We start from the raw sequence: 12025 nt of genomic DNA, 5'->3' as shown, positions 1-12025 counted from the left end.
CATAAGAAAACGGGTGTTGTTAATAATACTTAACCACTTGAATAGCCGAGTGGAGCATGTTAACTAAAGTTACCATCCAGCTATTTAGGTTTTAATCTTTAATACTGTCAATTATAATTATAAAAGGACATAGGAGCTAGGGACCTCATATTCACCAAATGGTAAGGCTTTTACCCAAGTAATTTTATTAAGGACAGGAGGAAAAGAGCATGTTTCGTTTTATTTTTTATTTTTTAACAACAACAAAGAGAGCCTCCAAATGAAACATATTACCACTGTGACTTTGTATCAAATCTCACCTCTTAACATTAACCGTTTTAGTCCTGGCTGGTCTCTTCTACATCTCATTCATGAAATACTTTCTCCTATAAAATGTGTACTACCATAATGACTACATAACACAAAATGCACTTAGATGTCAGCTCCTTATTCCCAATTTTGTAACATTAAAATTTGTAGTTTTTATGAGTGGTGTTAGTTTCCATCCAACTAGGTTATGAGTTCACAAAGGGCAAGGATTGAATCTTATATTTATTTTGTGGTCTTCATCCCTATCCTAATACCTGGCATAGTGCTTGTCACCTTGAAGCTCTTCGCTCAAGATTCATCTTCAAAACTTGTCAATTAAAACTTCTTTACTACAGGTTAGTACAATTTCACATACTTAGCCTGTAACACTGAGGCCAAATCAGATTAACATTTACAAACATATATTATAAATGTCAAATCCTAATGTTTCTCCTATTTATTAGTTTAGTTGGTTCAAAATGGTGAAGACTATTAAAAATGTCTTTATAAGCTTCTTATGAGTGAGAACAATATAAACTAACATCTCTCTCTGATAGACCAGAATCAACCTACAACCATTTCCCAAATAATCTTTTAGAAATGAAGGAAACTGGCATCTCATTTAGTTACAACTTAAAGACTTAAGCTCCTGTCCTGTGACACCCAAGCCCAGCCCAAATAATCAGATAAGGGAGGTACAGCAGGCTAACAGTACCCACTGTGGCAAGTGCTATGCACAAAGTGCTATGGACATAAATGTGAGGCAAACAAAATCTTTATTGCCACAGGAAACAAGTGCACTCATCCCACCTCACCAACAGCTTTAAGAGTCACAAAAATGCAGACTTCACACAATAAAATATAACACAGACTCAGGGGAAAAATGGTCCCTTGGACTATATTGGCTGTAATATTGAGGTAACCAATTGACCTTGTTCAGTGAAAATACCTCTAACACAATGAAAAAAAAAATCAACTAGTTATAACATCCAATTCATATATACAATTCAAATAAAAATATATATTATTTGCTTTAATGTATAGCAAGTTTAATACATTAGTGTTTACAAAATAAAAACTGTTTTCTACTGAAATTTTTGTGCTTCCTCATCACTAAGCTTGAAAGAGCAGAAAAGTATGATTAAGGAATCTTACTTATGGATTTAAAGATGCAGTTTGTGAGTTCATGAAAGATGGATAAATACTAGTTGGAAGATTATTGCATCTTTAAAAACTGTTGCTTATTAAAATCTATAAACTTGAACTGTAAGACACAATTTAAAAAAAAACCCACAAAATTTCTCAAAATAGATTAGAATACAGGAAACGTTTCATGAAACTACTGAGATACTAACCAGTGCTATGGCTAATATTAAAAACTGAACATTCTATTTAAATTGTACTCATATTAGTTCTACACACAGTGAACAATAGAACCACAATAATCAACCTCAAGCTAGCAACAAAGTTGCAAGGTCCATAAAAAGCTTCTTCAGTGGGCAAAATACTAGGGTACATTTAAAACATTTAGAAAGGGGAAAAAGCCTTTTAATAGTATAAAAGTTGTTTACTGGTGTTTTCTACCATAAAGCTCTTCTACAAATCAAAATGAAAAAAGCAATTATATATGTGACAGTGATCAGAGACTACAGTGCAGACATTTCATCTAACATTTGGCTGACAAATTTTAGTATAACAGATCATGACAATATTTGTTACACAGTTATGATTTAAAGCAGAACTAAAAACAGACATATACTCCATGTCCATATACTCTTCTCAGCAATATCTGGGTTTAGATGAATCTGTAGGAAGTAGGTAAACTGTCAAATATCTTCTCTTCAATCAGCAGAAAAAAATGGATGTTGGCAGAGATGGATTTTCTTTCTTTCTTTTTTTTTTATACCCACTATGGATTCAAATATGAAATTCTTATAAGTATGCCAATGCACTATTAATATTTAATAGTGTGTATGAACATACGGTCTACTAATAGGGGAAATTATAAGTATGCTTTCAAGTTAAAATGAATTTTACAAAAAAAAAGCATTCAAAAATCTGAAAGGTGTACAAAAATGAAATTGTAAAATAAATAATAAACCTGTCAACTGAACTTCCATAGAAATATGCCTGCAAATATGGATCAGTGACTCCACACTTGTGATGGATGGGTGGGAAGGCATTCCCCAGGGAGAGCCACCTAGTCTGACTCCTACACTTGGAGAAGAATTTCTGAATATAAAATCTAACAATCATTATAGCCTTTGTTAAGTCAACATCTTTATCACATTTAGGATTAATGTACTACATCTTAATCTATTTAACACATTCTGAAATACCAATGTTTAAATCAAGGATTTTACACATTAGTCCACTTGTTTCAAGTTCTGTCCAAGGAATAGCTTCCTATTCATTTGTTATGTAAATTCATTTGTTATGTAAATAGCAATTATGTAATCCATCTGGGTCAACTAGGTAAGAGAGATTTTTCAGAGTGCTCATCTTTTTAACTTTTAGTTTGTGCTCCTAGTAGAACAAGTGCTCATCTTTTTAACTTTAATTAATTGTGTAAATGTGCACTCATTAAAACAGCAAAAAGATTACTGAACAAATGCTATATATTTCCTGGTAAACAAAATCAGTTTCATCAAATATTAAATACACAATATTTTCCTTGGCTTAAATTGAGAATTTGCTTTTCATTTTTCTACAGTCATTGCAACCTTGCCAATAACTATATTACTTAAGCTTTCTTTTTTATGACTGCAAAGATTCTAAACTCTGATAATAATATTTACGCTAAATACACTTAAAGTAGACAATAAAATTTCAAGTAAAATAAACTGTATCCACATCTATTAGACCAAATGGGTCTCAACATCTAGATTTTACTTTATAAATTACACAAATACATTGTACATTCTGAAATAATGAATGTTTACAATATTAACTTGTAACCCTTTCCACATAAAATGACTTACACAGGAATGTGAATGGATCAAATGTTTCTGATATAAATTGCAACTCTCTCTTGATTTTTCTCTTTTGTGGCTGTTGTTGTTTCTTCCCAGTTTCCACAGACTGCTGCAGGAGTTCTTATGCTTTGGCTATGAAATCTGTTTGAGCTGAATGAGGCAACATTGGTTATTAAGGCTTATTTCTATGATGGAGCATTAATCCTTAAATCTGATGCCATTTCCAGAGAACAGTAGGAGAATCACAGCTATCTTGAATCTTCAGGTTCTGTTTTGATGACTTTCTTTTCCAAAGTAAAAGCTGAGTGAGGGTAGTCTTTTAAAATCCCAAGGCTCTCTGCATAAAAATGAAAACACATAGATAGTGTGTTGATATTTCAAACTGATGGGACTACAAAGTCAAACAGTTATAAAACAAGACCACAAACTTCATGGCAAATAGTATTCATGATTCTGCAATTCCATGTAACATTTTGTTCATAGAGGTGTGGTTAAAAGCTTGGATTATGGGGGCTGGGATTGTGGCTAAGCGGCAGAGCACTCGCCTAGCATGTGCGCGCTCTGGGTTCGATCCTCAGCACCACATAAAAATAAATAAAGGTATTGTGTCCAACTACAACTAAAAAAAATAAATATTAAAAAAAGCTTGGATTATGGATTTAAATTATGACTATGCCAATTACTAGTTTTACACAGTTCTAAAAGCAAGTTATACACCTTTCTAAGCTTTAGTGTCTTGATCTATAAAATGAGGATGGTATTTACAGTGTAAAATGGCATGAGAGTTAAATCATGAACTGTTCATACAACACTGAGCATATATAGAACGTTAAATTTTTAAAAATGCTTGGTCCAACAAATAAAATAAAACTGATCACTTATTTTGGTTAGAATATTTACTATTGAAGAAATGACAGAAAAATATCTTCACTGTTTAAATATAAAACTAGTTTTAAAATTTCCTCTTGCCATGATATATTAAGGTAGGGAAAACAGAGATAAAAGAATAATGACTCTATTTTCATAAGAAATCACAATGTCTAATGTACGGGCAGATACATACACATATACAAATAAATGTATGTTAACATGCAAGCATGTACACATACCTTTCAGCTAATAGACTTATCTGAAATTAGGTACCTCAATTTATGAATCCACCTTCTCTATACAGAAAGGAAATTTAAATTGTGCATGAGAGAAATAAAAATACTAGCCACCATTTACTGAATTCTTGTCAGCTATACAATTCATATATACCATCTTATTTAATTCTCACAACTACCTTATGAGGTAAAAATGATTTCCATTTTACAGATGAAGCAACTGAGGGACAGGGTAAGTCAAGCGTTATTCAGTCAAGTATAATGCTAACATCTGGAGCCAGGTTTGCACTATATGTAACCCATATTATTTATACTCAATTAAAAAAGAAGGAAAAAGGCTTTTTAAGGCACTCCTTTGTTCTATTCCACATAAAATCCAAGCTCAACTATATCTCTATGTAATAGAAATACAAAAAGTACATAATCATGGTAAGACACAATAAATTTAACTGGAGTATTTCTTTCATAGTGTCTTCAAAGGAATAAAAATTAGTAGAAAGTGTTTTAGCTTTGTTTTGTTTTTAAGAAAGTTAAAGAGCAGATCACTTTTTCATGTTGTGAAAAACATGAGACTCACATGTGCTACCAGTTTAGAACAATTTCTTAACTTCTCTGACAGTCTTAAAAGCATCTAAAATCAAGTATGAAATAGTCACAGCGCAGAATATTATTTAGGACTTTGACCTTTTTAGCATGTACTACTAGGAGCATAAACTAAAAACAAGAGACAAAGACTCTCTTGAAAACTTTTTTCCTAGAAAATATATAACTTAAGCTATCAGGTATAAAGTCATATTTAATTCTAACGTTTGTAACACTACTTTTCCCACTGGCTCAGAACATAAATTTAGAATCAATTATTTTGTCTGGCCTCAGCTTCCTCATCTATATAATCAGTGGCTTTGATTAAGTGACTTTCAAAGATACTCTAACTTTAAAAATTAATGATAACTAGATTCTTTCAAATGGTGATCTCTTATAATTCAACTGTGTCTTCCTCTGAGAAGTGTCTGTTCAGGTCTTTGGCCCATTTGTTGATTGGGTTATTTGTTTTCTTATTGTTTAATTTTTTGAGTTCTTTGTATACTCTGGATATTAGGGCTCTATCTGAAGTGTGAGGAGTAAAAATTTGTTCCCAGGATGTAGGCTCCCTATTTACCTCTTTTATTGTTTCTCTTGCTGAGAGAAAACTTTTCAGTTTAAGTAAGTCCCATTTGTTGATTTTTGTTATCAACTTTTGTGCTATGGGTGTCCTATTAAGGAATTTGGAGCCCGACCCTACAATATGTAGATCGGAGCCAACTTTTTCTTCTATCAGACGCAGAGTCTCTGATTTGATATCTAGCTCCTTGATCCACTTTGAGTTAACTTTTGTGCATGGCGAGAGGAGGGGATTCAGTTTCATTTTGTTGCATATGGATTTCCAGTTTTCCCAGCACCATTTGTTGAAGATGCTATCCTCCCTCCATTGCATGCTTTTAGCTCCTTTATCAAATATAAGATAGTTGTAGCTTTGTGGATTAGTCTCTGTGTCCTCTATTCTGTACCATTGGTCCACCCCAAGTACATGAAAAAATGCTCACCATCTCTAGCAGTCAGAGAAATGCAAATCAAAACCACCCTAAGATACCATCTCACTCCAGTAAGATTGGCAGCCATTATGAAGTCAAACAACAACAAGTGCTGGAGAGGATGTGGGGAAAAGGGTACTCTTGTACATTGCTGGTGGGACTGCAAACTGGTGCGGCCAATCTGGAAAACAGTATGGAGACTCCTGGGAAAGCTGGGAATGGAACCACCATTTGACCCAGCTATTGCCCTTCTTGGACTTTTCCCTGAAGACCTTAAAAGAGCGTACTACAGGGATACTGCTACATCGATGTTCATAGCAGCACAATTCACAATTGCTAGACTGTGGAACCAACCCAGATGCCCTTCAATAGATGAATGGATAAAAAAAATGTGGCATTTATACACCATGGAGTATTACGCAGCACTAAAAAATGACAAAATCATAGAATTTGCAGGGAAATGGATGGCACTAGAGCAGATTATGCTTAGTGAAGCTAGCCAATCCCTAAAAAACAAATACCAAATGTCTTCTTTGATATAATGAGAGCAACTAAGAACAGAGCAGGGAGGAAGAGCAGGAAGAAAAGATTAACATTAAACAGATACATGAGGTGGGATGGAAAGGGAGAGAAAAGGGAAATTGCATGGTAATGGAGGGAGACCCTCATTGTTATACAAAATTACATATAAGAGGTTGTGAGGGGAATGGGAAAATAAACAAGGAGAGATATGAATTACAGTGGATGGGGTAGAGAGAGAAGATGGGAGGGGAGGGAGGGGGGATGGTAGAGGATAGGAAAGGTAGCAGAATACAACAGTTACTAATAGGGCATTATGTAAAAATGTGGATGTGTAACCGATGTGATTCTGCAATCTGTATTTGGGGTAAAATTGGGAGTTCATAACCAACTTGAATCTAATGTATGAAATATGATATGTCAAGAGCTTTATAATGTTTTGAACAACCAATAAAAAAAATTAAAAAAAAAAAAACATGAAAAAAAAAAAAATTCAACTGTGTCTAACTCCCTTTACTTAAGTAAAAGTATGTAAACACCTAACTGGAAGCTGCTTATCCTCTTATGGAGGTTAGTTTACTTCTGAAATATATTATCCACAAAATATATCTGCATAAAAAATTTACATTCTGATACATTAGCTTTCTTAGTATGAGGACAAATATACATACCATCCAACAATTTCATATTATGTTACTGACAAAAAAAGAACCAGCCAAACTCATATCAGCTATTTATTATTCAAATTTTTGTATAAAAGATACCATTCAGCTGGGCACAGTGGTGTACACTTGTAATCCCAGTGGTTCAGCAGACTAAGGCAGAAGGATAGAAAGTTGAAAGCCAGCCTCAGCAATTTAGTAAGGCCCTAAGGCCCTAACTTAGCAAGATCCTGTCTCAAAAAAAGGAGACCATTCCTGTAACAGCTAATCAAAAATAATCTCAATCTTTACAAGTTTCCTCTATCATTCTTTGAAATACTATAGTCTCAAAAATAAAACTATAGAATCCACAATTTCAAAGGGGAGGAAAAACTGACCACTAATATTTTTGTTGGGGAGGGGAGAGGGACAGTTGTGGAGTAGAAAAACAAAATTTAAAGATGCTTTGTTCAAGTTTTACTCTTTGATTGTATAAGACATACTCACCTGAGGAGTGGGACTTTGCCTCATTTGAGTAAAGTCTACTCAGCTCCCCATCCACCACAAAATGATGGGGCTGTCTGTTCTGCAAATTAGGCATTCGGAGATTCAAAGGTCTCTCTCCTAATAAAAATAAAAATACATATATAGATAATATTTTAAAAATATCATAGTTTTTCTTAAAAACAAGCTTTCACAAAAAAATTGACTTGAACACTCCATAGGAAGAGAGGAAAGTCAACAGGCACTGAAGAATGTCAATGATTGTGGAAAAAGTTTTTAAATAATAATTGAGGAGGAAAATGGCAAGTTATTTCAAGCTAGCCCCAAGGTATATATAATTCTATGAAGACATCTTTCATAATTGCTTTTACTTGTTAACTCTTAAGCATGATTGGAGAAGTTAAATAAGACCACATATTAAAAGTTTCTGATATATTTTAAGAAGGAAGAACTTTTTTTCTCCTCCAGTATTTGGAACTGATGACAGAGGTAATATTTCATTCGATTGGTTAACAATGCTTATTAAGAAGGTACTCTTACTTGAAAAGAAGTCTTATTTTTTGACAACAGTGATCACTCTCCGGAAAGGTATAAAAATAATATGTAAAAATGATGACACTAAAACATTATTGTTTTACTTCAAATACTTATTACTATTTAAACTGGAAGATATGCTTACATCCTTATATACTGTACATCTCCCTCCACTAGAGTGTAAGTGAATAGGGACTTATCTTGATCACTGTTGTATCCTCAGTGCCTAGAAGCATGCTGGGCATGTAAGAAATGCTTCAAAAATAAAAATTCGTTGAATGAGTGAATAATAATGATCTGGAATTATCTTCATGTGAGGACTTGAAAAAAATTAAATACTATTCAGTCAGAATGGTAAAAATATTCATGAATCAGTTTTCTAAATTTAAGAGTTAGACTTTGTCATAGTACTTCAGTAGCAATTACCATATTCTCTTAAGAAATAAAGGTTATAAAATTTCAGACTAATCTAGTTTTGAAATCTAAAAAATATAAAAGTTTTGAGCTTTTCAAACAAGGTAAGGGCTGATGGTATAGCTCACTGGTATAGTGCTTGCTTAGTATGCACAAAGCCATGGGTTTGAGCCCCAGCAACGCAAGAAAAGAAAAAACAACAAATAGAGGCACACACAAACATCTTTAAGGGAATTTGTTTCTTGGGGAAAATGATCTGTACACTATTTGCATCTCCCTTCCTTACTTACGCTTTAGAAAATAAACACCAATCAGATGTGCCAACTATGGTATAAGAATGATAAAATTAAAAAAAATTACAAATTAAAATCTCCAGGAGAAATTCTTTTTTTTAAAAAAGGGGACAACTTAAAAATTAAAACTCATAGAAAATCTATAAAATAATCTCTATACAACATCAAGATATAAAAATCAGCAATTTTTTTCAGCTTCTCTTTGAAGAATGCATAGTAGGGCTCTAAAGGCAAAGGCCATTCTGAAGATGTACCTTGTCCATCTGAGTTATCAGAAGGCAAGCCATTAGGGCTGTGCTCTTCTGAGCTCTGCCTGTAAAGCCCTGTAGACAGTCTTCTCTCAGCATGCTGCAGTCTTTCATAGCCAGCTTGGGCACAGAGGAGTTCCATCTGCTTTGCCATCACCTTTTCAGGCTGCTAGTAAGTAGAGCAAAAAATAAAATCAGTAATTCAAACATTCTAGATTTTTTAATGGTTTAAAGATGCCAATTTCAGACTGCAGTAAATATATTTAGTATTCATTAAAATTAGTTCACTCTTTATGTGGTACGCTTGGTTCCATAAATATGAATAACTGTATCAAGTGAAAACATAAAATACTGGATTTCATACAAAAGAAAAAAGGGTTCTTCTCAGCCATATAAAGAGAATTCCATCCCAGTTCAAAAGCAACATAACCCTAGCTTTATTTTCTAAAGTGTAGCAAGTTCATTAAAGTACTTTTTAAACAAGGAACCCAAGAGCAACAGCAATATTTGCTATCAACTGCTTCTAACACACAGGATGAAATGTTGGCATTTTTATTTTAGGATTTGGCACTATAATACTGACTATCAGTATTCTGATATGGTGACAGTATGTTTGAGGGATAAAAGGTGTAAAACGGCTGTCTAGAAGAACAAGACAAACATACCTCCCTCTAAAAATCAAATAATGCAAATTATGCAAAAAAAAAAAAAAATCAATGCTAGTGAGGATCTTCACCTTCATCAGAGAATGAAACTGCAGCATTTCCCAACCAATCATAAAGAGACATGTTTTGAAATGTGAAATTAGTGAGCTGACATATAAATTTATCTCTGCCTGTGTTTTATAAGTTCCTTCTCTATGCTCTGTTTAAATTATTTGTATGTGATATTCAAAGCAGTATGTCATATCTATGATATTTTCCAAGGAGATAATGGTCAAAATGTACTTTTATGGGGGGCTGTGGCTCAGCCATAGCACACTTGCCTGGTACACTGCATATAAATATATTATTTCATGAAACATATTATTTCATATTTCTGAATTTAAAAAAAAGCAAATTAGTTATTATTTAGGGGATAAATTTTGGTTGATGAAATATAAGTAAATAAAGGTCTATCAAAACTAAAAAGATATTTAAAAATATGTACAGATATGCTCATTACCATGTTAGTTACATAAGAAAGCAAGCAAGCTGCTATATAAAATGGTTATAAGTCATGATTCAAAATATTAAAAAACAATAGGTGGAATGTGTTAATTCATCAAATAAATAGGATAAAAACTCAGACTTTTCTAAATGCAAATAAATCAGACCAAAAGTAATCATAACTTCATCTCATTTAAACTTATCAATTGATAACATTCAGCAAACATTTCTGAGAGGGAAATGTATTTTTCATCCTCTTACCATGAAAATATAAAATTTGGCAGTACTAAATTTGAATAAAAACAAGTCACTAGGGAAAAGCTCAAAAAGTTATCACTTATAGTACTTTCTAAAAGATGTCTGCAGAAGTAATATTTTTAATGTTCATTTCAGTGAACATACATAAATGATAGCAAAAGCACATGATGGTACATAGTAACATTTCTTCTTCTTGAATTTAAATGAGTTACAACAATAATTATAATACTGACTACCAATATTTTATTGAGAACTAATGCTATTTTATTTCAGAGTTATATTATATGGAGCCATGATCAACATGACTGATTTTCTGATACTAAATTTATTCTTTTGAATTTTCTTGAGTAGAGACTCTTGTCTAACTTCCTACAAACCACAAAGAATAAATAAGTAGTCCCACATCAGATTCTGTTAATGAAGCAAATCAAGTTGTTATTGCTATCCTGTGGCTACAGCTATGGATCAAATGACATTTTAAAAACAACCAGAAATAAATTTAGTCCTCAGAAACCTAAAACTGAGAGTAGGTGAAGCAGCCATTTATTTTTTAACCTACAGATATTATGATGATATGATAACTGGTAGTTTATTTACCTGTGAACTAAGGGCTGCGAGTTCTTCACTCTTGGCTCTAGCCTGCTGAAAGAGTGTTTGCATAGAATCCTGGAAATCTGGAAACCCATCCTGTGGGTAAAGAATATATCCTTTATATTTAAGTTTGTAAAAAACAAAATAATATCAAAAATTCAGATAATAAAGCAAATGAAACCACCTTAAACTCAATACTTGAATAATCACAGTTAAGGTTTTAATGAATAGTATTTCATTTTTAATTTTTTATGGTACCTTATATTCTACAACTGTAATATCAGTAAAAACACAAATAAAAATGAAGAAGAATATAATCATCACTATTTTTTTTCTATCAGAAAGCAAACCTTAGGGCTGGGGTTATGGCTCAGAGATAGAGCGCTCGCCTACCATCCATGAGGCACCGGGTTCGATCCTCAGCACCACATAAAAATAAAATAAAGATATTGTGTCCATGTATAACTAAAAAATAAATATTTTTTTTAAAAAAGAAAGCAAATTTTATTATCATTATAATGGTTCCATAAAACTTCAACTAGTTGTTCAATTACACTATCCTCATATTGGACATTTTAGATTCTTTTCTTAATTTCTGGTATTAAAAACACTGCAAAGCCAGGCATGGTGTAATCCCAGCAGCTCAGGAGGCTGAGGTAGGATCTTGAGTTCAAACCAGATGTAGCAACTTAGTGAGGTCCTAAGCAACTCGGCAACATCCTGCAACTAATAAAATATAAAAGAGGGCCGGGGATATGGCTCAGTGGGTCAAACGCCCCTGGGTTCAATCTCCAGAACTGCACCTCCACCCAGCCAAAAAAAAAAAAAAACACTGCAAAAATATTTTCATGGACACAGCATTTTCTAGGTGAGATTAGCCACTATAAAAAGTTTTGAGAAGTAGAATTACTACAAACAGATGCCATTTTTTATGT

At 33.0% G+C, this 12025-nt stretch overlaps 1 protein-coding gene across 3 annotated transcripts in view; it reads right to left on the bottom strand.

The window, feature by feature from the left end:
• Positions 1-212: 212 nt before the first annotated feature.
• The window catches only part of Nab1 (NGFI-A binding protein 1), a 43431-nt gene continuing 31618 nt past the window's right edge, over positions 213-12025 (bottom strand). For 2 of the 3 annotated variants that reach the window (XM_046447367.2, XM_046447366.2), the window contains 4 exons: positions 11097-11186; positions 9100-9262; positions 7608-7724; positions 213-3600 (listed from right to left, as the gene is read on the bottom strand). In XM_046447367.2, coding sequence (XP_046303323.1) covers positions 3512-3600; positions 7608-7724; positions 9100-9262; positions 11097-11186 — 459 coding nt within the window. In that variant the 3' untranslated portion in view covers positions 213-3511. The remainder of the gene's footprint in view (positions 3601-7607; positions 7725-9099; positions 9263-11096; positions 11187-12025) is intronic. The other variant, XM_046447368.2, reaches the window with a different exon arrangement.

The sequence above is a fragment of the Marmota monax genome, unplaced genomic scaffold, assembly GCF_021218885.2.
Source record: "Marmota monax isolate L192 unplaced genomic scaffold, Marmota_monax_Labrador192_F-V1.1 WCK01_AAM20220418_F8-fsc00007, whole genome shotgun sequence".
NCBI classification, from domain to species: Eukaryota; Metazoa; Chordata; class Mammalia; order Rodentia; family Sciuridae; genus Marmota; species Marmota monax.
This window is presented reverse-complemented; position numbering and strand designations above follow the sequence as displayed.